Below are 27677 nucleotides of genomic sequence, written 5' to 3'. Positions count from 1 at the left end.
CCCACTTCTGCCACACGCCATTTCAGTAACCGTTTTAATCATTGACATCGCATTTCCTGAAACTTTCGCACAACAAACAGTACGAAATACGATTTGTTTTGTAGAGATCTTTAATCCTGTGCATCAGTTATGCTCTATGCTGTCATAGTACGCAACTATAAATAAGAAAACTGCCAATATAGCACTTTAGTTTTGGTTGTGAACATCACAGTATTTACATATAGCAGACAGAAGAATGTAAATCATGCTGCGTGAATAGTACGCCTGATCATTTATGGAATTGCATTCATTGGTTTTGCCAGCTTTCAATCAACCCATCACCTTACAATATAAGCTAGTCCTTAGGCTATGCAACAGATCAGGCTGTCACCTCAAACTTTATTCAGAAAATAGTAAAACTAATACTGATATGGTTTCCTACCAGAAACAGCTTTGCATTTCATCATGTGCCCTGTTCTGTGATTTGTTGGTAGAAGGAAACCTAGAAGGCGCCATTGGAACTGGCAAAAAGTTACACCAAAATTGGATATAAAATAAAATTTTTCCTGATCCGTATTATTACTCATTCATTTTATTTAGAGTGGAAACAGTCGACACAGTCCAATGTAGTTTCGTATATTTACTGAGTTATTCATTCTTTCTCTTCCAGTGAAATCAGTTTGTAGTTCTGTCAGTTAAATTATGAATTTGTTCTTTCAACTGACATGGCTGTCATGCACCACTCAGTATTCTGATGCACAACTGAATTAAAATTCAGATAAGTCATCATCCAAATTACAGATTTAAATGCTGCCAGAACCAATCAGTTTTAAATTGAACAAAGCACATATTACGGATATGTTCTACCATAAATTATTCTCCTATTCTACTTACTACCTTACGTAACATTGTCATTTGGAAATGAGAGTGGTCAGTGAAGCACCATATCACTGCCATGTCTCACACTGTACTTGTGCTAAAAGAGCTGTCTCCAACCACCATATGGCCATCCAGCTGTACGTGTTCTGTGGTTTACTAGAATCAGTCAAGGCAAATGCTGGAGGGAATTTGATGACCAGTATTATATGTGAAAGCTTAGCTTTTATTGGTGGAAAATATCATAGTAGTCATATTTCACAAAGCAAGAATACATATTGTCGCACCATATTCTTCCAAATTTGAAGTTCACTGCCAGGCCGCTCAGAGCGCTACTACAGACTATGTTTCCATATTGAAGCATGGGCATCGCACTGATGATAGTTCGGTATTCTGTGTTCACAAACTACCATGTTTTATTTGGTGGATTTCATGTTTATACTTTCATAATACCAAAATATGCAGTGAACACATTGCCACTCATGAAAGATCTTTCCAAAAAAAATTTTTTTAGGACCAAAGGATTGATAAATTTTACAGCTCCAAACAAATGTATATTGTCACCTAACACAGAAAAAAATGTGCTATCACCTGAGGTGTAGTGAATTATCACCCAGAAAATAGTGTACTTTCATCCAAAAAAAGTGTACTTATAACTGGAAAATCCTGGAAAAATTTGGGATTCTTTTTCATGTCCACATATACACCCTGTCAGAAATGTAATGGCTGCATTACAAATTACTTGGTATACTAACCAGAAGTCGTAGTTTTGTGTACCCAGTAACGCTCCATACCATAATACCACGTGCTGGCCGGTATCAGTTCTTCTCGAAGCCTCTGTACATGGATCGTCCGCCATGATGCTACACAGAAAACTAGCCCTTGTGTGGAAAGGTTTGGTGCCACTCTTGTGTTCAATATCATCTTTGGGTGCCCCGAAGTTGGTGCACCCATATTCTGCCAGATCAAGGGAAGTCGCAATGATGGTTGCCATGCTGACAATCCGTTGTGCTCCAGATTTGATCGCACTCTCTCATCTTGTTACAAATGAGCCCATTTTCTGATTTGAGGTATGTGATGTGATGGTATGATCCTGCATGTCTGAGTGCACAATGTGTGGTTCTCCCAGGTACTAGTAACACACATCCACTGAGAAAATGCGTGTCACTGAGTGTGGTGGTCCTGAACCCACTGATTCCATATTTGCAGGACAGTCCTGAGATTCTGACTAGTGCAAGCAGCTTTATGATGTAATAATAAACCACAATCTTTATGATCCTTCTGCTGTCAAATTATGACCTTTTAGATATCTAAGCATGTAGGACAGTTCATGCCATTTTGACATTTGTTGCATGCCACCCTTCAGGTGTAGCAATTTCAATGACCAGCACTGGGTTTGTAACATTGCTCTCTCTCAAAGAACAATGCTTGTGCCATGTTGTTACACTAAATTGGTTTATAAAAAGGTTTTTGGTTGTTTGAAGCTTGTTGTGGTCTTCAGATCTTTCATAGAATGCAGGCTTTCACGACCAGTATTTGCATTATTGCTGATATTTGTTTTAAGGGAGTTAGGCCATGGTCCGAGGTAACATTTGTCTTCCAGTGCTCTAGACATCAACAGAGGCTTTAAAAACTTAAGAAAAGTTAGTCACTATCAAGCTCAGCAAACTGAACTGTTTACATATATATCCACACAACTGCCATTTGCATCATCATCAGACCACTGCGTAAGAGTGCTGAGTTGTGCCAGTGTATGTCATGGAGCTTATAGTGGGGAGGATCCGGTACTACTTGTTTCGTTTAGCACTAAGGCCTAAAATTTGTCTAATTTCAATCCTTCTTCTTTTCTGGTAAAATTGTTTCTGTGCCTTAGAATTTCTATGACCACTGTGTACGTCTTAGTGTTGTAAAGATTAAATGTTGCTAACACCATAGTGTCAGAGAAATGAATTTGGTGGTTCTCTGGTCCCAGTGCATGATATGCTACTGCTGGTTTATCCATCTTGCCCAGGCAACAGTTGCTTTCGTGTCCCTCAGAGTGGGTGTTAATGTTCTTTTTGTGGTTCCTATGTACACTTGACCGCAAGTGCAAGGGATTTTATATACCGCTGCTGTGGCAAGTGGCAGACGTAGGTCCTTTACAGTGTTCAAATATTCTTGCAACCTTCCTGGTGGTTTAAGGTGCGTGAATATTTGGACGCTGCAGTGGACCTACAGCTGCCATGTGCCACAGTGTAGTATTTAAAAGTCCCATGCACTTGTAGTCAAATGTACATAGGAGCCACAAAAAGAACATTAACACCCACCCTAAGGAACACGAAAGCAACTGTTGCCTGGGCAGTAGCATATCGTGCAGTGGGACCAGGGAACCACCAAATTCATTTCTCTGACACCATGGTGTTAGCAGCATTTGATGATTACTACACTAAGATGTACAGAGAGTCCATAGAAATTCAAAGGCAAGGAAACAATTTTAACAGGAAAGGATGAGGATTGAGATCAGGTAATTTGTGGGTTTCAATGTTAAGTACGACAAACAGCACTAATTCTTCCCCACTATAAGCTCCACAGCATATGTTGACATAACCCCACAATCTTAGGCAATGGTCTGCTGACGTCACAAATGAACTGTTGTGAGACTTCATACACTCCTGGAAATTGAAATAAGAACACCATGAATTCATTGTCCCAGGAAGGGGAAACTTTATTGACACATTCCTGGGGTCAGATACATCACATGATCACACTGACAGAACCACAGGCACATAGACACAGGCAACAGAGCATGCACAATGTCGGCACTAGTACAGTGTATATCCACCTTTCCCAGCAAAGCAGGCTGCTATTCTCCCATGGAGACGATCGTAGAGATGCTGGATGTAGTCCTGTGGAACGGCTTGCCATGCCATTTCCACCTGGCGCCTCAGTTGGACCAACGTTCGTGCTGGACGTGCAGACCGCGTGAGACGATGCTTCATCCAGTCCCAAACGTGCTCAATGGGGGACAGATCCGGAGATCTTGCTGGCCAGGGTAGTTGACTTACACCTTCTAGAGCACGTTGGGTGGCACGGGATTCATGCGGACGTGCATTGTCCTGTTGGAACAGCAAGTTCCCTTGCCGGTCTAGGAATGGTAGAACGATGGGTTCGATGACGGTTTGGATGTACCGTGCACTATTCAGTGTCCCCTCGACGATCACCAGAGGTATACGGCCAGTGTAGGAGATCGCTCTCCACACCATGAAGCCGGTTGTTGGCCATGTGTGCCTCGGTCGTATGCAGTCCTGATTGTGGCGCTCACCTGCACGGCGCCAAACACGCATACGACCATCATTGGCACCAAGGCAGAAGCGACTCTCATCGCTGAAGACGACACGTCTCCATTCGTCCCTCCATTCACGCCTGTGGCGACACCACTGGAGGCGGGCTGCAGGATGTTGGGGCGTGAGCGGAAGACGGCCTAACGGTTTGCGGGACCGTAGCCCAGCTTCATGGAGACGGTTGCGAATGGTCCTCGCCGATACCCCAGGAGCAACAGGTCCCTAATTTGCTGGGAAGTGGCGGTGCGGTCCCCTACGGCACTGCGTAGGATCCTACGGTCTTGGCGTGCATCCGTGCGTCGCTGCGGTCCGGTCCCATGTCGACGGGCACGTGCACCTTCCGCCGACCACTGGCGACAACATCGATGTACTGTGGAGACCTCACGCCCCACGTGTTGAGCAATTCGGCTGTACATCCACCCGGCCTCCCGCATGCCCACTATACGCCCTCGCTCAAAGTCCGCCAACTGCACATACGGTTCACGTCCACGCTGACGCGGCATGCTACCAGTGTTAAAGACTGCGATGGAGCTCCGTATGCCACGGCAAACTGGCTGACACTGACGGCGGCGGTGCACAAATGCTGCGCAGCTAGCGCCATTCGACGGCCAACACCGCGCTTCCTGGTGTGTCCGCTGTGCCGTGCGTGTGATCATTGCTTGTACAGCCCTCTCGCAGTGTCCGGAGCAAGTACGGTGGGTCTGACACACCGGTGTCAATATGTTATTTTTTCCATTTCCAGGAGTGTATAAACAGTTTGGATTGTTGAGCTTGAATGAGATTGTAACTGCTTTCTGAGTTGTTAGTCTTTTTAGATGTGCTGCTGATAATTGCTTCAGTTCTGTACTTAGTATTATCAGCAAGCTGGGGTACAGCATGTGTTCTGATATTATATGGATCCCCAAAGTTACTGTAAGGATTTGTATAAAATACATTTAGTGCCACTGACCTTTCATCTCATAATGGGGGGAAAATCATATTACTGTAATAATATTATAAGAGTTTCTCCACCATACCATCATTGAGCAATTTTGTACCCATCTCTGCTTCATGTATGTGTGATAAGAAATATGTAGATCATGTTGTATCTCGTTGGACAGTAATGCAGATAAACATAACAGATGGTGACACACAACATCAATTACTGTGTTAAGTCCCAGTCTACATGAACTACCTGTCCATTATTCTTCCATAAATTTATTTGCTTGAGAGTGATAGGTGTTCAGCAGAAAAGTGTTTATATATATATATATATATATATATATATATATATAATCTCTATTTCTGCAAATGGTACTGCAAATGTAGGTACTACAAATGTAGTCTTAATCCTACTCTAAAATGTTCTCCCCATTATGTTTGACTACATTTGAAGCCACTAGTTAGACATGCCTTTTATGGTGTAATGTTGGGTTTACTCAACTATTTTCTCATTGTAGAATCATTAGAAAAAGTATATTCCAATGTGTAGAATATCCAGTCCATCTACTGGAATTGCTATGAGTTATCAAGTGGTCATTTGAATGTGGCCTTAATTTTTTGGTACACATTGCCTAATGTCGAACACTTAGTAATTATCCTAATATGTAAACTCTGTTCATTGAAAGCAACGTCTATCAGTCATGTATTATAATTGTGCAGTAACAAGTGTCATTCTTTCATAACAAGCTTCAACTACCCCTTTCTTACTTGCAGTGGAGAGTCTATCTTGTGCATGTTGTAATGTGCAAAGTGGCAAATGAAAGTCTCAATTTGTCCTAAAAGTTTATCAGTGGTTTATCGCTTCACATAGGTTTAAAGCATTTTATCTAATTACATCACTAAAGAGCTTTGGTATCTTAAAATGGTTTACTGGATACATATTATTTATAGACATGTCGCCTATAATATATTAGCCTGGTTTTATTTCTAGATTTGTATCATTGCAAATGTACGTCACAGTTTTGGCTGTCACTGTAAATGAATGAAAGTGCATATAGATGGTAGGTGATGAAAACCTCATAGCCCATGAGCTGCACTCGCTTGTTGAAAACGTAATTAACATTACTGATATAAGATGTACACTTAAAACTTTAACATGGATTTTCTCAGAAACTAGAGGTCTAGAGTGGCCTTGTGATTAATTGAATGTTGAACTATAAACTTGGTTTCTTAGGTTATTTCTTGGAAAGTAATTACCATATGTAGTAAAAAATCCATTGATTTTCTCATAGAAATAAAGTTTTTCTTAATATTTTTGTGATCATTTTTGCAGGTAAAGTAAAAACAGTTTACTAAAAACATATAAAGTGATACAGGAAGTTGCTACATGTGTAACGGTATAGTAGAAACCTAGTTATTGACAAATTAGAGAAATCCATGCACTTTCAAATCTCTCTTTGATTATAGAATTACTGGTTACTGGAATACGAATCTTCGCAGACAAATGGAGTTATGAGGTTTCCATTGCCTACCATCAATGTGCTGAAAGAGGACTCTGCATTAGTTTTGCAAACAAATTTTTTCTCTCATTATGTTTATCTGTTACAATGATTCTGTTTGCAACTGGGCGATAGGGTGACTGTGACATACTTTATATAGTCAGAAAAGGAGACCATCAGAGTTTTTAATCACGAATTTTTGATGAGTCTTAGGTATGTCCTAGAGGGACCTGTCCTGGGTACCTGGCTAACAGCTTTTCGTGTGACGGCTCTAGTTACTCAGGAAATTGATGCTGAAGTTTTAAATGTACCTCCTGTACCTGTAACTTCAGTAATGTTTCAAGCAAGTGAGCATAGTGCAGCAATTAAAGTTTATGACCACCATGCTGGTGACATGGCTTCAAATCCTGCCTTTGCGTGATGAAATAAAATGAATGAATAAATAAATAAATAAATAAAATACAGATTGTCATTAAATGGTATTTTTCATCCAAAGTTACTAAAAAATAGTCATTTTCACCGTAATAGTTTTGTTAATAAATCACTCATTACAGCAGACATTTTCCAAATGTGTGTTCTGTTTGTTATAGAATAGAGTACAGAGTTGTCTTACTCACTATCACTTTCATCACTTGCTGTGCTAGAACAGAATTCTGAATGGTGTTTGTCACAGAAGCAACTGATGTGCAAATTTCTACACATTTAATGAAAACTACTGCCTTGCAGGCCCATGGATGTTTCAGAAGTGATACTAGAAGACACAGTTTGTTTAAACTGAAAAGTATTACCTCTCCGATCAGCTGTGATGCAAACCATGCCTATCTGACCATTCCTGTGAAAGCAGGTGCACTAAATTGATGCAGAATTTAAGAACATATTTGTATTCTATGACACTTTAGTAAGTCAGGAGAATTTTGAATTTCTTTCTTTTTTTTCCATTTTTTGGTGAAAATTTTAACCTGTCTGTAAAAGTAAACCTCACAGTGTTGACAAAGTGGAGTACATTTGGGTGAGATAATCTTTATGATGCAGGTGCATGCATATAATTCATCTATAAAAATTTGATCACAAACTGTCTGCTCAGTCTGCCCTCTCCACACGTCAATGATGTAAGGAAATTTCTCACGTCACACGTACGGAAGAATGACGGATGTTAAAAACTCTTCGTGGAAAGCTTTCATGAACTTCCCTGATTTGTTAGAGGTCACAATAACAGTTTTAGTAAATTTTTGAGTCAGCCAGTCAACTCATTTTTGAACAATCTGAACAAATTTTCCTGGTGGTTCTTGCATACATAAGAAAATGTAAGGAAATTTATTTCTTGATGCAGTTATATTATACTGTGCTGTGAAGGGATGATTAATTTTGTTTAAATCAGTGTTCACTTCATGTTCCACAAGGTATCTATTGTAAGTGAATTGCTACTAGCAGCTGATATTGTCAGTATTAATTACATAAGAAAGATCAAAATTAGAGGTGAGTACTTTTGTCTGTATCTGGAATCCTTCAATGGCTGCTAATACATTGTCCATCATTGAGATATTTTTGTAGTTTTCTAAATATATGGAGTTTTACTAGGAATCACAAGTGGGACACACATTTGAAGAAAGTGTGCTGTAATTGTTGATTTATTAATGAAATTACTACAGTGAAAATGACCAGTTTTTATAAATTTTAATGGTGTACTATTAAATGACACTCTGTATGATGAAATTGAAATAAATAAATAAATAAATAAAGGGTTTGAATCCTTACTGACAATGTGGTAGTCATGAGCCTTAGCCCATGAGCTGCACTCGCTTGTTGAAAACGTAATTAACATTACTGATATAAGATGTACACTTAAAACTTTAACATGGATTTTCTCAGAAACTAGAGGTCTAGAGTGGCCTTGTGATTAATTGAATGTTGAACTATAAACTTGGTTTCTTAGGTTATTTCTTGGAAAGTAATTACCATATGTAGTAAAAAATCCATTGATTTTCTCATAGAAATAAAGTTTTTCTTAATATTTTTGTGATCATTTGTACTTTTTTCAGGCTTTGGAATATACGTAAAACTCAGCTCTTGTTTGCAAATCTGTCTGAGGTGATACTGTGTACTGAAATTATCCCATACATGATGAAATTTTTTCAGTATTGTTCTATGAAAGGTAAGTTTACAGTTAAAGAGAATGTGTGTGTGTGTGTGTGTGTGTGTGTGTGTGTGTGTGTGTGTGTGTAAAAAAATGTTATTAGATAGTAACATAATGATGATTTTTACCAGCACACCCACCTTCTACATGCTCCCCAAAATCCACAAACCCACCAATCATGAATGCGCCATTGTAGCTGGCTCTTGTGTTCCCACTGAAGTAATTTCGCTACTATTGACCAACACATCTAACCAATTGCCTGAAACCTAGCCTCCCATATCAAAAATACTAACCACTTCCTTCACCGACTTTCCATCATCCGCACCCTTTTACCTCCTGGATCTCTACATGTCACTGTTGATGCGCTCTACACTAACATTCCTAGTGCCCACAGCCTTGCCGCTATCAAACACTACCTCTCCTGATGTCCTGTAGATTCCAAACCTACCACCTCATTCCTTATATACCCCATAACTACTTCTCCTTTGAAAGGAAGGTTTAGAAATGAATCTGCAGCATCGCAATGGACACTCACATGGCACCCCTCATTACCAACCTGTTTATGGGCTATCTAGAGACCTTCCTGGTCTCCCAAAACTCCTAACCTGTAGTCTGGTTTCCTTTACAACCTCAACACCCGTTCTCCCATCCACTTCACCTGGTCCTCCCCAACCCAATGCACCTCCTTCCTGGATGTTGACCTCCACCTCTCTGATGATTCCATCCACATTAAACCCACTATATTCCATGACAGCATTGATGGCCTTTGGGCCAGGGATGCACAGTAGGCAGCTGCGCAACTAGGCAATGAGCACTCAGTTTCCTCATTCCATACTGTATGAACTCCTGTCATATTTGAGTGATATGTCACATTTTACAAATGCAAATGTCAACTGAAAGAGTTCTGTGGTATTCTGTGAGTTTTATCATAATGATTGAAACACCTAGAAGGTGGCAAATGATTCACCGACAGCCAAGGTACATTATTTTTTAGATGTACTCATTCTTTGTATGTGATGCAGTTTCAGATGGTCATTTCGTGAGGTATATGTAGGGAAAGTAATATATTGCCCGACTCTTCCCAGAAAGTACCATCTCAAAGTTTCAGTAATAAAGCTCTCCGTGATGGCCAACGCCTCTCTTCTAGTGTCTGCTACTGAAGTTTGTTGAGAATCTCTGTAATATTCTTGTACTGACTAAATGAATCCATGATGAAATGTGTTGCCATCTGTTGCATCTTCTCTACCTCTTCTAGCAGTATTACCTGACAAAGGTCCCAGATTGACGAACAATGCCCAAGAATTAGACAAACAAGTGCCTTTTAATCCACTTCTGTAGTCGATGAATTAAATTTCCTTAAGACTCTTCCTACAAATCTGTGTGGCATTTGCTTTTATTATTTTTTTTATGTATTCATTCCACTTAAGGTCCTAGATATTTTACGGTAGTGACTGTTTCCAGCAATTTCTCATCAGTAATGTAGTTTTGCAGAAGTGGATTTCTTTTCCTGTGTATGTGCAATATCGTACATTTATTTACATTCAGGATCAACTTCCAGTCCCTGCACCATTTATCAAACCTCTGTAGGTCCTGCAAATCATTACTGTTTTTTGGCATTGCTACCTTCTCACAGGCAACTACATTATCTGCAAACAGCCTTAAAGAGTGGTCAGTGCAACAGAATGTCAATCCTAAGGGCCCGGGTTTGATTCACGGCTGCATTGGAGATTTTCTCCGCTCAGGGACTGGGTGTTGTGTTATCCTAATCATCATCGTTTCATCTCCATCAACGCGCAAGTCGCTGAAGTGGCGTTAAATCGAAAGACTTGCACTCGGCGAACGATCTACCCTGTCAGGTGGCCCTAGTCACATGACATCATTACTATCAACAGCCTTAAAGTGCTTCTGACACATTGTACTCTATGATTTACATATGTTGTGAACAGCCATGGTACCATCAAACTTTGTTGAGGTACTTGCAAAGTTACCCCTAGATCTGTTGATTTTGTTCCTTTAAGAGCAACATGTTGAGTTCTGTCTGCAAGTAAGTCTTGAATCCAGTCGCAAATCTGGAGCAGACTTGGTAAGCTTGAATCTTTCCTTCTTCTTCTTCTTCTTCTTCTTCTTCTTCTTCTTCTTTCATAATTGTATTAAATGCTTTCCTGAAGTCAAGGAACAGGGCATCAACCTACAGTGCCATGGTTTTGATGGATGAATAGAGCAGTCTGAGGGGTTTTGCAGGATCCCCGTTTGCTGACTCCATGATGATTTTTATAGAGGTGATTTTTGTTCTCCAAAATGCCACAGTGCCTGAGCGTAACACATGATGTCAACAATATAAGCCTGTAATTATGCCAGACTATTTTGTAGTTAGGCAACCTCAGATTAGATTTCATGTTGTTAACTGTAAAGAAATTTCCAAAAATTCTTTAAAAATTTTTTGAAAGTGAATGAAAATTCTTCAAGTCCACTTTAGGTGTATACAGGTTTCTTTATTTTGCAGCATAACCGGTTTCACAGTTTGTAGGTGCATCTTCAGTTGATAATCACTTTTCACTTCATAAGGCTAGAGTGAGTGTATGACATCCCAACGTTCAAGTTGTAAACCAATTCATGAGTTCATGTTAGTACTTCTCAATGATCTATTCTACCATGCGATTGTCACAGTTGCCCATTGTAATGGATACAGTACAAGATGGACTCTCAATAGCCTGGTACAAGAAACTATCACCTAATGACCACATTAAACTTTCATAGCTCAGTGACCACAGTTTTATTATTGATCTATATTAACTATCTTTATCTACCTGGCAGAGATCTTGTATGTGCTTACTGCAATCCTGTTTTGATAGGACTAAATTTAATGAGGAGTCAGCTTATTAGACAACGAGTCTGTTATAATACTGCTTTGGTACTTGTTGGAGCATGAGTTTTGACTCTCTTGACATTCATCAGACAGTGTATAAGTTTCACATTCAGTGATTTAATGATCATTCTTCTAGGAAGTTATGCAATTAATTGGTTTACAACTTGAACATTGGCACATTGTAAATTCTCTCTAGCCTTATGAAGTGAAAAGCAATTATTATCTGAAGATGCTCCTATAATAGTTTGGAACCAGTTGTGTTGCCTAATAAAGGACTCTGTATACAGCTAATGTGTCCTTAAAGAATTTTCATTCATTTTCAAATTTTTAAAGAGTTTTAAGATTATTTTGGAGAATTTTTGGAAATTTCTTCACACTAACAGTCTATAAATTTTCCAAGTGTCGCACAACCCTTCTTGAAGACAGGAATGACATGCACACACACACACACAAAGAATTGCCATTAGAAAACCTAAATCTTGGAGTAGATCAGGAGAATGCCCAAAACTTTCAAATTGATGCACACTCTGGTGCAGATTGAAAATTCATTCTGGGATCAATTGCCTAGGCTCTGGTGAAGTCATGTCTCCACAAGATCCTTCCTTCCAGTAGTGTAGTCCTGCATGGTATGCAGGGCAACTTCTGTGAAGTTTGGAAAGTAGGAGATAATGTACTGGTGGAAGCTGTGATAACAGGTTGAGTCTTGCTTGGATAGCTAGGTAGGTAGAGCACTTAGACAAAGGCCACATGTTTAAATCTCTATCTGGCACACAGCTTTAATCTGCCAAGGAGTTTGAAATATGAACACATTGTGCTGCAGAGTGAAAATCCATTCTGGAAACAATTTCCCTTAATTTTTAGCTGTACTCATCTCAAGCTATTGTACTAAGAATGCTCAATACTAAGATATTGAGCATCTAAGACAAATCCTATCATGATACATACTTCATTATTAAAAACAAGTACAAGTTACTATAGATATCTATTTTGCTATTCCACATCATATGACACATGTCATAAGTACTGTAAAAATCATATAATTTGATTGACACACCATGGAAACTTATGTACTTACATGCACACATAACAAATATATTCATATTTGACCTAGAAACAGATATAATTACATCACTGTCATAACATTGTTAACATGGTTCTGTTATATAGTTTTCTAAGATCTTGGCATGGAAAATGTGTTTAACTAAGCCTTTGATGTTGCAAGGAAGCCTGGTACTTGAAAGGAGAATAATGTCTGTTCTGTTTCACTATTTTAATGTGGAAGGATAATAAGCTCAGAAAAAGAATATTTGGTTTGTCAATTCAAGAAAGTTTTAATAAATATTAACTGAATTTTGCATCAGTGCTTGTCAGAATGTGGCAGCAATATCAAAAATGAAATCCTGTCATGATCTGTAAAATATTATTTCTGCATAACCTAAAAATTCAATACTTTAATATGTAAATACTGTCTCATTGTATGCATTTCTGTATCCATATCATTAATAAATCCATATCATTAATAAATCCATATCATTAATAAATCCATATCATTAATAACTGTGCAAGGCTCATTTCACACTAGAACTGCTGATACTGGGACGTACCTAGGATTGCAGCTGGACCATTAACGACTGTGTATCTTTCCCTTTGATTATCCTGTGTCAGCAATTTGTTGTTACTGCTACTGTAACTATTCTTTGAAGTGCTGGAAATTTTATAAAGGATCAACAAAAATAAAATAGCTTTCCACAAATTACCATTTATTATTTTAAAAAGTCTACATTTGTTGTTTGCCTTTACTGGCTACCATCACATAATGAGCACAAATATTATTATTTTGATGTACATTTGTTGCAGACAGTTTTCCTACATGTAGGATACTTTACAAATGATTTGTTTCCTTCACAGTTAGACTTTACAATGCAATTTGTTCGCTTTTCTTGCCTCTCAAGAATGTCTTTGGCTGTGACAGAGGTACTAGTCTTCCTGGTTGCTGCATACTTCTCAGCAAGTTCCTCCGCCTGCTGCAGTATGAAATCTCTGTGCTTCAACTTTTTCTCATTTGAAGCATTGAACAATACGCAGGCATTTATCCCAGCCAAATTCATTAAGTTGTAAAATGTGTGAACAGGCCTATGTCTCGAGGGTGCTTTGATGGAGTATTTGTGAGTTGTTTGGTCAACCATGTCCCTTCCATATTTAGAGCTGTTAGAAAACATAACTGTATCTGGCTTCTTTTTCAAACCATCCTCAATTTTACTGTAAGGATGCATATTGCTGAGAATCAGGACATTTTTGTTGCTCTTTCACTGGTAAACTGTCAGTGTGGTATCATTCTTCTTCAACAATACTGTGCTGTATAATACTTCTTTTGCCTTCTTGACACAGACTGGAATTTTCCTGCAAGATCAATTTATGATGCTTACTAGACCTGTAGCATTTGCCGAGAGAGAGCCAAGGAGGTAAAAAAATTGTCACATGGGACATTTCTTCCTTTATTGAGTTAAGGTTGCATCAACTTTTTCAGAACATTGTCGCCAAGATGCTCACCACTCGACCTTGTGTCATCCTTTCCTAGGTAAGGGAAAGCATTCACAATATATTTCGAGTCTTTATCTACTGCCGTCCAATGCTTTTGGTCGTATTTGTCTGGTTTTGAGGCCATGAACTGTGTGAATCTGCAGCTGAACTTTGAAAGAAACAGACGTTCGTCGATTGTTATATATGGATTCGGTAAGTAGCTACATTGTGTGTTCACAATGAACTCTTAGCATATTTCTGATACTGTAGCAAACTTATCTTCTTCAGTTGTTCTGATATTATGGATCTAATGTCAAATCTGAGATAACACATTATCTCTCTGGATCTGTCACAAGCCATTGTTGACTTCACAAAATTAATTCCCAACTTCATTGACCACAATGTGTCTAGTTCAAAGCTCTTCACTTCTGTAGCACCATGGACTTACAATACAGCTATAAAAGCTTTCAGTTCTTCAGTATTCATAGTCAAATCATCTGAACCCATTACAATGTGTCTCTGAATTTTGTCATCAGGCAGTGAGATAGAATGGAGTATTGTGATTGTTAACCAAACACAATATAACATTAAGCATGAAGCTACATGAAAACTGCGATTGTTATACAGGCTGCAGCAGAGGTGTCAGAACTGACCCATCCGCGGTTTTAGGTGAATCTCCATATTCCTTTTTTAAGGTTTCCCCACAAATTTAAAATTAAGTATAACTGGTAATTACCTTATTTCATAAAAAGTCACAGAATTTCAGCTCTGAAGGCAATAATGCAAAAGAGTGACAAACAAAAGAATTAAGAAGTGCTGTGGTTCTAGTATTAATCTTTGGTTGCAATATTCAGTTGTCACCTTGTAAGCCAACAGACCTGTGAACAGTCATTCACAAACTGAAAAATAATTTGAAGTAATTGTTAAATGAATACCATACATCATCATGGGAGTGGATTTCCAGATTTATATAGTCTGTTGTCATCGTCGTCAGAATCATCACCATCATCATCATCATCATCATCATCCGAAATAACATGAGCATCAGACTAGCTGTTCTTTAGTTTTCATGTTTCATTTCATAGATCAGGAAACTTACATCAGTCAGTAATCAATAATTACATAACAAGAGATTGCAATCAAATATGCTGACTTACACAGAACTGTACAGACTTAAATCTGGGTGCTACCTGACCATATGAGCAAATTGATTAACAATTAACATAGTAATTGTGTTACTATGTTGGGTGACAGAGAAAAATGGGGATTTTGAGACACCCAATAAAAATAGGAAAAAATCCATCTAAAAATTGGTAGTAATTGAACCACTAAAACTTGTCTTTTAAGAGACAGTAATACAAATTTTCAATTTTTTGAGAATTATGTTCTGTAGATGGCATCTTCCTATGTGTATACATTCTTCCAATCAGCTCTCGAGTTCCTCATTGAGTGCTGAAATATTGCAGCTGGGATACCATGAATTTCATCTTGAATTCTTTGTTTCATTTCATCCAGTGTTCTTGGCTGAGTCACAGAGACCCGATTCTTAAGGTAGCTCCCACAAAAAAAATCACAAATAGACTATTTTAATAATGTTGTGGTCCAGGTAATGCCAACAAATTTTGAAATGGCATGGTTACCGGACCATTCCCACACAGCTGCCATTCAATACCTTGCAGTGTGCGATGTCACACCATCCCATTGAAATCAAGTTATGTGAAGTTGTGGAATATTTTTCACTGGAGGTTCATCAAAAGGTTGCAACATCTGATCTTACCAAACCAAAGTGACCGTCACTGTGATCCACTCATTATTTTCGAAAAAGTAAGGTCTTGATGACTTCGTGCAATGAAACTACTCTCTGTACTGTTACCTTACTGACTTGTAAAGAGCATTCATGAACTTCATTAGGGTTGCTGTCTGCCCACTAACAGTAGTTCTGCTTATTCACGTAACCTGTGAAATGAAAATGGCCCTCATCTGACATCCAGAATTATTGTACTGCTGCCAATGTACATTTTGTGTAAGAATCAAGAAGCTTCCTTACTTATCTTGCATTTATCGCAAGTGACTGGAAAAAACCACAGGTGACCCCTGTATGTAAGAAGGGTAAAAGAACAGATCTTCACAATTACAGACCAATAGCTTTACCATCAGCTTGCTGCAGAATTCTTGCACATATTATAAGATAAAATATAATAAATTTCCTTGAGAGGGAAAAGCTTCTTTCCAATCACCAGCACAGTTTTAGAATGCATTGCTCATGTAAAACTCAGCTCACCATGTCCTTACATGATGTCCTATGAACTGTGGACAAAGGGCAATAGGCAGATTCCATATTCCTAGATTTCCAGAAAGCATCTGATGCACTGCCGTATTGCAGACTGTGAACGAAGGTTTTAGCTTATGGAATAGGTTGTAGGAAAAGCAGTGATGCAATGTTTGAATACAACATTAGCAGTGTACTGCATGACACAGTCATGTCAATTAAATATCCAGGTATAACATTGTATTGAGCGTGTAAGGAGGGTAGCGTGAAAGGTGAATGGTCGACTTCAGTTTATTGGGAGAATTTTAGGTGAGTGTGGTCAATATGTAAACAAGATCATGTATAGGACACAACTGTGCCTCGTTCTAGAGCACTGCTTGATTGCTTGGGACCTCCACAAGGTTGGATTAAAGGACGACATAGAAACAATTCAAAGGCATACTGCCTTGGTACGTTCAATCAACATGTGAGTATCAGAAATATGCTTCATGAACTCAGGTGGGAATCCCTTGAGGGAAGATGTGGTTCTTTTCATGGAAAAATATTGAGAAAATTTAGAGACCCGGCATTTGAAACTGACTGCAGAATTAGTCTACTGCCGCCAACATACTTTTACATAAGGACAACAAAGATCAGAAAAATTTGGGCTCATACAGAGGCATATAGATAACCGTTTTTCTCTCACTCTCTTTGCTTGTGGGAACGGAAAGGAAGTGACCAGTAACACTACAAGGTGCCTGCCACCCACCATACTTATTATGGTGGCTTGTGGTGTATGTATTTAGATGTAGATGGAACTCCACAGTTTGTCCAAAAATACATTGTCTTTATTTTTTTTTCATAATTTCTGACAGACTGCTAATCACAACAGGTAATCATTTTTGGTCAGTTGTTTCATGATCTCCAGCTTGTACAGATGGAATTTTAAATCAAAATGGAGGATTCGGCAAATGCTATCTTGGGGCATTCCGCTCGTAGCTACTTGCTTACAAATTGAATATTGTGGACTCTGTAAGACTGAAACACATACAACTTCGATGTTGTGTGCAGTGCTAGCACTTCTTGGTCATCCTATCAGTTTCTTTTTTCTCTTTACAATTTTTAATCACAGCTTTTTTCGCATTTTCAAGAGAACTCGACTGTGACACACAAGTTGGAAAAATGTCGAGAGTCCCTCTACACACTTTTCATGGTATCATTGTTTTTGTAAAACATTTTTATGGCAAAAACATATTCTTGGCCATTCCACAAATTGATGATTCTGAATGGTGAGATTGTTTACAGCTCAAGGTCCCTGTTAACCAGTGCTGCCAACTGTATATGGCTGCCACCATGCATTTCAGAAGTACCTGTTTTTCTACATCATCCTACACGTGTAATCATTGAAGGCTCATCTGACTGCCTTGAAAATAATACTGATTGAGACAAAACATTTTGTACTCGTGGATTGGTAGCTATAGACTACCTGTGCATGACATTCATCTGTATGCAACAGACATTACTACATGTTAAAATATAAACCTGTTACAGTTTAGATATTAACATCAAAGATAGGAAAAGTAGATAATATATGAACACATTAGATAGAGAAGTTTTTTGATTAACAGTTAGTGCGATCTCCTTAAAGGGTATAAACTGTGGTTTTATTTTATGGAGCAGACATTTAACTAGGAAAATTTCACATTTATGGAAACAGAAAAATTAAGACTATGTTGTTGATGATACTGTGGCAACTCCTTTCCTAATTGCCTCCATTGTAGCAGCAGATGACGGGCTCATAGACTGGAAACCAGCCCCTCAGCACACTCGGTGGTCACTTCCACCAGAGAGAGAACTTAGATGGCCACACTTTCTGGATGCTAGGCACACTGTACTGTTGCTCCACCAGTCTCTTGTTTCACTTCGACAAGGCAACATCCCCGGTCATGCTCTTGGCAGCTTGCCCGCGCAGTGTCATGTGGCCCGCATTGCCGTATGCCGTATGCCGCATTTTGCTGGGGTATGCATGAACTGCAGAATTATTATTCCACACTCATCATAGGCATTGTCCTGTTGTGGTCCATTCAATAAGGAGAGTGCTACCACGTTTTTTCCACACTGTGTTCCAGAGCTGCATCTTCTCGAGGTGATGCTACTGACTACAGGAGTATAAAGCCCAATTCTGGATGCCTGGTCGCCCAATTGGAATACTGCGTGCAGTGCAGTGCAAATAGTGGTGTGAAGTGCAGTGCACACCAAGACTACGAGGCTGATTTATTATTATTCTATCCATGACCATTTTGGCACCTCTTTTCCACCAAGCACACCTTTGAAGCGGTCTTCCCATGCCACTGTATGGTGCCGAGCAAAGGTTGTGAGCCACTCATGGTCCTCCCAGTCCAGACCCTCCTCGATTAAGAGGTATTAGATAATTTCAAATTTATTGTAGTGGTGTAGTGGTTAGCTTTTGGGTTAATATGTTAGAACCAACCAGTGGCTCTTCCAGCACACCCCATCATGATTAGTTTTCTTAACTAGCACACTGCTTCCTCCCCCCTCCCCCCCCCCCCCCCCCCCAATGAACCATGGACCTTGCCGTTGGTGGGGAGGCTTGCGTGCTTCAGCGATACAGATAGCCGTACCGTAGGTACAACCACAACGGAGGGGTATCTGTTGAGAGGCCAGACAAACGTGTGGTTCCTGAAGAGGGGCAACAGTCTGGATGATTGACTGATCTGGCCTTGTAACAATAACCAAAACAGCTTTGCTGTGCTGGTACTGCGAACGGCTGAAAGCAAGGGGAAACTACAGGCGTAATCAGAATGAGATTTTCACTCTGCAGCGGAGTGTGCGCTGATATGAAACTTCCTGGCAGATTAAAACTGTGTGCCCGACCGAGACTCGAACTCGGGACCTTTGCCTTTCGCGGGCAAGTGCTCTACCATTTGAGCTACCGAAGCACGACTCACGCCCGGTACTCACAACTTTACCTCTGCCGTAATTTTTCCCGAAGGCATGCAGCTTTACTGTATGATTAAATGATGATGGCGTCCTCTTGGGTAAAATATTCTGGAGGTAAAATAGTCCCCCATTCGGATCTCCGGGCGGGGACTACTTAAGAGGATGTCGTTATCAGCAGAAAGAAAACAGGCATTCTACGGATCGGAGCGTGGAATGTCAGATCCCTTAATCGGGCAGGTAGGTTAGAAAATTTAAAAAGGGAAATGGATAGGTTAAAGTTAGATATATTGGGAATTAGTGAAGTTCGGTGGCAGGAGGAACAAGACTTCTGGTCAGGTGACTACAGGGTTATAAACACAAAATCAAATAAGGGTAATGCAGGAGTAGGTTTAATAATGAATAGGAAAATAGGAATGCGGGTAAGCTACTACAAACAGCATAGTGAACGCATTATTGTGGCCAAGATAGATACGAAGCCCACACCTACTACAGTAGTACAAGTTTATATGCCAACTAGCTCTGCAGATGACGAAGAAATTGAAGAAATGTATGATGAAATAAAAGAAATTATTCAGATAGTGAAGGGTGATGAAAATTTAATAGTCATGGGTGACTGGAATTCGGCAGTAGGAAAAGGGAGAGAAGGAAACATAGTAGGTGAATATGGATTGGGGCTAAGAAATGAAAGAGGAAGCCGCCTGGTAGAATTTTGCACAGAGCACAACTTAATCATAGCTAACACTTGGTTTAAGAACCATGAAAGAAGGTTGTATACATGGAAGAACCCTGGAGATAGTAAAAGGTATCAGATAGATTATATAATGATAAGACAGAGATTTAGGAACGAGGTTTTAAATTGTAAGACAATTCCAGGGGCAGATGTGGACTCTGACCACAATCTTTTGGTTATGACCTGTAGATTAAAACTGAAGAAACTGCAGAAAGGAGGGAACTTAAGGAGATCAGAGGCTGTACAGAGTTTCAGGGAGAGCGTAAGGGAACAATTGACAGGAATGGGGGAAACAAATACAGTAGAAGAAGAATGGGTAGATTTGAGGGATGAAGTAGTGAAGGCAGCAGATAATCAAGAAGGTAAAAAGACGAGGGCTAGTAGAAATCCTTGGGTAACAGAAGAAATATTGAATTCAGTTGATGAAAGGAGAAAATATAAAAATGCAGTAAATCAAGCAGGCAAAAAGGAATACAAACGTCTCAAAAATGAGATCAACAGGAAGTGCAAATTGGCTAAGCAGGGATGGCTAGAGGACAAATGTAAGGATGTAGAGGCTTATCTCACTAGGGGTAAGATAGATACTGCGTACAGGAAAATTAAAGAGACCTTTGGAGATAAGAGAACCACTTGTATGAACATCAAGAGCTCAGACGGAAACCCAGTTCTAAGCAAAGAAGGGAAAGCAGAAAGGTGGAAGGAGTATATAGAGGGTCTATACAAGGGCGATGTACTTGAGGACAATATTATGGAAATGGAAGAGGATGTGGATGAAGATGAAATGGGAGATACGATACTGCGTGAAGAGTTTGACAGAGCACTGAAAGACCTGAGTCGAAACAAGGCCCCCGGAGTAGACAACATTCCATTAGAACTACTGACGGCCTTGGGAGAGCCAGTCCTGACAAAACTCTACCATCTGGTGAACAAGATGTATGAAACAGGCGAAATACCCGCAGACTTCAAGAAGAATATAATAATTCCAATCCCAAAGAAAGCAGATGTTGACAGATGTGAAAATTACCGAACAATCAGTTTAATAAGCCACAGCTGCAAAATACTAACACGAATTCTTTACAGACGAATGGAAAAACTAGTAGAAGCCGAAATCGGGGAAGATCAGTTTGGATTCCGTAGAAATGTTGGAACATGTGAGGCAATACTGACCTTACGACTTATCTTAGAAGAAAGATTAAGGAAAGGCAAACCTACGTTTCTAGCATTTGTAGACTTAGAGAAAGCTTTTGACAATGTTGACTGGAATACTCTCTTTCAAATTCTAAAGGTGGCAGGGGTAAAATACAGGGAGCGAAAGGCTATTTACAATTTGTACAGAAACCAGATGGCAGTAATAAGAGTCAAGGGACATGAAAGGGAAGCAGTTGTTGGGAAGGGAGTAAGACAGGATTGTAGCCTCTCCCCGATGTTCTTCAATCTGTATATTGAGCAAGCAGTAAAGGAAACAAAAGAAAAATTCGGGGTAGGTATTAAAATCCATGGAGAAGAAATAAAAACTTTGAGGTTCGCCGATGACATCGTAATTCTGTCAGAGACAGCAAAGGACTTGGAAGAGCAGTTGAATGGAATGGATAGTGTATTGAAAGGAGGATATAAGATGAACATCAACTAAAGCAAAACGAGGATAATGGAATGTAGTCGAATTAAGTCAGGGGCTGCTGAGGGAATTAGATTAGGAAATGAGACACTTAAAGTAGTAAAGGAGCTTTGCTATTTGGGGAGCAAAATAACTGATGATGGTCGAAGTAGAGAGGATATAAAATGTTGACTGGCAATGGCAATGAAAGTGTTTCTGAAGAAGAGAAATTTGTTAACATCGAATATAGATTTAAGTGTCAGGAAGTCATTTCTGAAAGTATTTGTATGGAGTGTAGCCATGTATGGAAGTGAAACATGGACGATAAATAGTTTGGACAATTAGAGAATAGAAGCTTTCGCGATGTGGTGCTACAGAAGAATGCTGAAGATTAGATGGGTAGATCACATAACTAATGAGGAAGTATTGAATAGGATTAGGGAGAAGAGAAGTTTGTGGCACAACTTGACCAGAAGAAGGGATCGGTTGGTAGGTCATGTTCTGAGGCATCAAGGGATCACCAATTTAGTATTGGAGGGCAGTGTGGAGGGTAAAACTCGTAGAGGGAGACCAAGAGATGAATACACTAAGCAGGTTCAGAAGGATGTAGGTTGCAGTATGTACTGGGAGATGAAGAAGCTTTCACAGGATAGAGTAGCATGGAAAGCTGCATCAAACCTGTCTCAGGACTGAAGACCACAACAACAACAACAACAACAACAACAACAACACACTGTTTAGGGATGTGTGCTCCTTAGGTGTGTGGAAAGGTAGATAAACAGTCCAATCAATACGATGGAATGACAACCTGTTTTTGAGCATCTTTCAGAACCAGTTTCATAAGGTATCATTTTGTGATAATTTATCGGCTCGTAAGATGAATATTGATATGTCCTCTAAGAGTGTGAAAACAAATTCCTTTGTCACTTCATGTGGTAAAGCTCAACAGTGTTGATAACATGAGCCTTAGGCATGTTTGTCAGTGTAGGCATAAAATCCTAATCTTTCTGCAGCACTGAGACCATCATTGATCTGATGGGACACCATCCAGCGATTTGGGTATGGAATGCACTGGGGAAGCCATAGATCACATAACTTTTTATATGCTTGGCACCTTTCTGTGAATTGTGCACACTATGATATTAGTAAATGACTTCTGGATGTTTAGTGTAAAGCAATTGAATTGCAGCAGTATATGTTCATTCATGATGTCTTTGTTTTTATTTTATTTTTTTTTTTTTTTTCAGTGCCAAAATGTAGCCATGGATTCTACACACATGATCACCATCATTTGTAAGTAATCCTATCAAATGTGTGATTACATCAGAAAAATTGTTTGTCCAGTTAGTGTTCATTGTGTGCTGTTGTATTTTTAAAGAAAGTCTCTTTTTAAAAGTCAGTATTGTGAAAAGGATAGATTGCTATTCACTGTATAGTGGAGCTGTTGAGTTGCAGACAGACACAACAAAAGACTGCTAAACAGGCAAGCTTTCAGCCAAAATGTCTTCTTCTGAATTAGGCAACGTACACACATACATTCACACAAATGCAACTCACAAACATATCACCACTGTCTCTGGCTGCCAAGGTCAAAGTGGTCATGTGTGTGTGAGTTGTGTTTGCATGAATGTCTGTGTGTATGTTGTCTAATTTAAGACGAGGCTTTGGCTGAAAGCTTACTTGTTTAGCAGTCTTTTTGCTGTGCCTGTCCGGGAGTCATCTCCATCATATGGCGAGTAGCAATCTATCCTTTTCATAGTATTGTCATTATTCCAACCTGGATTTTCAATGGTTCATTTTCTTTTTTTAAAAGATGACTTGTAGACCTGCAGCTGATGTATCATTTGCGTGTTTTCTGCTATAGTTTGTGATGATGTTCACCTTCTTTATTTCTTCGTTGATCGTCCTCAGTGTCAATGTACTGGCTGAAACAATAGGGGGTGGAAGTGCAGTACTGTCTACTGTAAATGATGTAGCCAACAGGTGCACATTTGCATTTCTCAGTTGCTTACTTTCATTTTTCACAACCCCCCTTATACACATTTATATGGCCAGTGCACTATTGTTTAACTTTCGATAAGCCTCATTAATAGGTTGCAGGCAAACATCCACATACTGCTACCATAATTTACTACTGAATATCTATGAGCAGTAAAAACCTAACCAGAAAGTTCACAGTTCTTGAAAAAATAGAAAGGTACTGGACTGACTGTCTCTTGACCAAAAACTGCGCCCTTATATATCATCACAATAATAGGTACTGGACTTACACATTTTTTGAAGTTAAATTTACAGAAATTACAATTAAAACTCAACTCATTAAATTTACTGAATGCATCGAAAAATTGGTTCTTTTTAACAGTTTCTCCTACTGCAAGGATTAACCCGAATTATTTGTTTAAATCATGAAATTAACATATATAGTTATGCAAACAATACTTTTGATGAAACTTTTAATTTCTCTGGAATTAATAAATAGATCCTTTAGGAATACAATAAGTTGTTCCCCCAAATGTTAATAATTAGTACAGAATTTATATTTGCTTATACATCAACAATAGAATTTAAGTTACGAAGCAATTACTGATTTCGCCCTGCAGTGAAAGGTACTAACTAGGAATAGTCAAAATAAATTAGAAAATCAATTACATACATAAAACTAAGCACAAAATTAGATCTGGTGTTATATTCTTTAAAACTGAGGGTCAACCTTTCTCTTTTATGAAAATGCAGATTATACTCACGTATGTTAATGGTAAGTAGTTCAAATTGAAAAAACGAATTTAAGTGGGCAGATGGCAGAACAAGAGGAGAAACAAAAATATCCCAGCTTGCTTCATCACAAGTTCTAATTACCATTGCCTTTAAATGACATTAATGTATTTTCTCTGTGAGCTTTACTGTATGCATTCTTGTAGCAATGTCTCTTAGGCTACGACTACAATGGACGTGCTTCGCTTCACGCCTAATATGTCGTGACTCGCCACGTGAATCACTTTGCTAAACTTACGAGACCAACTGCACTGAGCACTAGGAGACTAAGCTAGTTGTTTCCGTGTCAGTAGATGAAAAGTCATGTTGGTTTGCTGGGATGCCACATTGTGGCTTCAAAGATTGTAATACCTGAATGAGATTTTCGCCCTGCAGCGGAGTGTGCACTGATATGAAATTTCCTGACAGGTTAAAACTGTGTGCCGGACCGAGACTCGAACTCGGGACCTTTGCCTTTTGCGGGCAAGTGCTCGCAAAGCTCCCGAGTTTGAGTCTCGGTCCGGCACACAGTTTTAACCTGCCAGAAAGTTTTATATCATCACACACTCCGCTGCAGAGTGAAAATCTCATTCTGGAAACATCCCCCAGACTGTCGCTAAGCCATGTGTCCACAATATCCTTTCTTTCAGGAGTGCTAGTTCTGCAAAGTTCGCAGGAGAGCTTCTGTAAAGTTTGGAAGGTAGGAGGCGAGGTACTGGCAGAAGTAAGGCTGTGAGGACGGGTTGTGAGTCGTGCTTGGGTAGCTCAGTTGGTAGAGCACTTGCCCACAAAAGGCAAAGGTCCCGAGTTCAAGTCTCGGTCCGGCACACAGTTTTAATCTGCCAGGAAGTTTCATATCAGTGCACACTCCGCGGCAGAGTGAAAATCACATTCTGGAAACATCCTCCAGGCTGTGGCTAAGCCATGTCTCCGCAATATCCTTTCTTTCAGGAGTGCTAGTTCTGCAAGGTTCGCAGGAGAGCTTCTGTGATAGATTTTGTCGGTAACATTCTATTAGTGGCTTAACTGTAGCAGTATGTAGAGTTATTTGTATGCTTCAAAATTATATCAATTGTGTATAACATTTTTCATTCATTTTTAGTGTTCTGCAAATGGAGCAATGGAAGAATGAGTATGAATTGCAACATACTTACAAAAGTGTTCAGAGGATGGACAGTGCAGGTCACAAAATACAGAGTGCAAGAAATTTTTCTCTGGTAACCAATACAGAAGCAGAAAGGAAACAGTTGGAAGAACCAGAGGAGGCGGAAGATGAAGTCATAATTGAAGAAGTTCATTCAGACTGAGTTGCAGCATTTCAGTGGCTCCTTCCTTTCATTTCAGTGGCTCGTTCCTTTTAGTGCAGAACTGTATTACTAAGTATGAAAGAAGTTTAATAATGTAAAATGCTCAATAAAGGTAGCATAGTCACACGTAGAGGAACCACTAATATATTCCATGGTTAACTGACAAACTGCATCATGTTGTGGAGACGGATCGTTAAAACAAATGCTATTTAATTCTCAGCATCGAAACAACTCTATATATATGACATCTGAATGAAGAATAAACTACAGTTCAGTCTCAGATTAGAACTAGTATTTGCTATTCAAAAATCTGAATCAGCATGTACTCTCTATTCGTATGTTATTATTTTTCATCATTTTGATGCTGTCGTTACAAAAAAATTATTTATACTTCTGTCTGCCCACAATTAAAAGAGGCCGGCTGAGCTTTGCACAGGTGTCTATCTAGTATTCTTCTTTATTGTTAGCCAAGTTGATCAGTATAACTTCTGTTTCCATTTAAAAATAATGATATTAACATTGTCAGTCTATCTTGGTGTATGTGATATGATCTTGCTGTCAGTCTGTCGTGATATATGTATATGATATGTAAAGTAGGATTTTTGACATCCAGTTTATATTCTGTTCATTAAACAATATACTTTATTTATTTAAAAACTGGCCTTTCATTATGCACAGTTCTTAAAAATATGCCGATATAACATACAGAAAAAAATTTGTAGTTTTTTGTTTTAAACAGAGACTGCAGTTATGAAGTGTGTATCTTGTAAAACTAATTATATATTACACCTTACAGCATATATCTGAATTTGTTTATGTACAGTAAGTATTGCCAATATTTTCATTGTGTGTGATCGCGAACGTGCGCGCGAATTTGTTGGCACGTGCGTATGTGTGTGCAGTGTACATGCATGTTCTTGTTTATGTGCCTTTCCGTGACTCAAAACCTCTACTTTTCAGTGATTTGTTACTTTTACTCCTTGAATTATGTGCATTCCAGCAAGACTTTCCACACCAGACCTATTTTTATCCCAATGGATTTGTGTTATGCAATGATTGTTTCACCTTACAAAAAGTCACAAATAAGATGATTAAACAGTGCTTAATGGAAATTCATGGTCTTTGAATTAAGTCTTCAGTTGTAGTCATGGCTCAAGAGTGTGGCACAGTGGCTAAGAAAAAAAAATAATAAAACTGAACCCTGATTTCTGACATACTATGGAATACTATTATCTGGGTTGCCAGAAGTTTTGGAAATGAGGGAATTTCAAACATGTCAAGGAAGTCAGGGAAATTTGAAGGGGAAAAAAAACACTGGAAAAATCTTGTTTTTTCTCAGTAGGTGAAATCGTTGTCGCGCATCATCGCTGGCTGTGGGCAGCTGAGAACGTGTGCTGCTTCCCTACTCCCTCATTCTTACTGCTTCTTCCGTTTCTACCACTCCCCTCCGCCTGCAGTTAGTGCTGCCACCACTTTGTGCTGCTAGCCTGACAGCTGCCATTGAGAGGCAGGGAGGTGTGAGGAGTTGTTTGTTTAGCTCTAATTCTCAGAGGCTGTTAACGCAGCAGTTGGATACGGAGGTCGTGTGTGTGTGTGTGTGTGTGTGTGTGTGTGTGTGTGTGTGTGTGTGTGTGTCCACCTGTCTCAGTCTTCACTATATCCCATAGAGTTTTTTTTTATTTTGTTGCCTGCTGTGATTATCTTTTTTTCATAATAAAGTTGCTTCAATACTTCGCAGTATTCTTTGTAATGTATTACAAAGCTAACATCACAGCTGTTCCTAGATAGTAGATACAGTCCTCTTCTCATCCCACACGATATCCCTATTCCTTGTGTAGTCCATGGTGTTATTTTTTGACGCGCGTGCGTGTGGCTCTCATTTTCTGGCAATGGCTGTGGCCAAAAATTTAGTTGTGAGAGTGTGATTGTCTTTTCCATGTGCCTGTCTGCGGCTCAGCAATCATCTTTACG

At 39.2% G+C, this 27677-nt stretch overlaps 1 protein-coding gene across 1 annotated transcript in view; it reads left to right on the top strand.

The window, feature by feature from the left end:
• LOC126298874 (cell cycle checkpoint protein RAD17) overlaps positions 1–26825 on the top strand; it is a 107554-nt gene extending 80729 nt beyond the window's left edge. The window contains exons 12-14 of the mRNA XM_049990390.1: positions 8635–8747; positions 22896–22941; positions 25502–26825. Coding sequence (XP_049846347.1) covers positions 8635–8747; positions 22896–22941; positions 25502–25706 — 364 coding nt within the window. The 3' untranslated portion in view covers positions 25707–26825. The remainder of the gene's footprint in view (positions 1–8634; positions 8748–22895; positions 22942–25501) is intronic.
• Positions 26826–27677: the final 852 nt, after the last annotated feature.

Source organism: Schistocerca gregaria, chromosome X (assembly GCF_023897955.1).
Source record: "Schistocerca gregaria isolate iqSchGreg1 chromosome X, iqSchGreg1.2, whole genome shotgun sequence".
Classification (NCBI taxonomy): domain Eukaryota; kingdom Metazoa; phylum Arthropoda; class Insecta; order Orthoptera; family Acrididae; genus Schistocerca; species Schistocerca gregaria.
The sequence above is the reverse complement of the archived record's forward strand: the minus strand, read 5'-3'. Positions and strand labels throughout refer to the sequence as shown.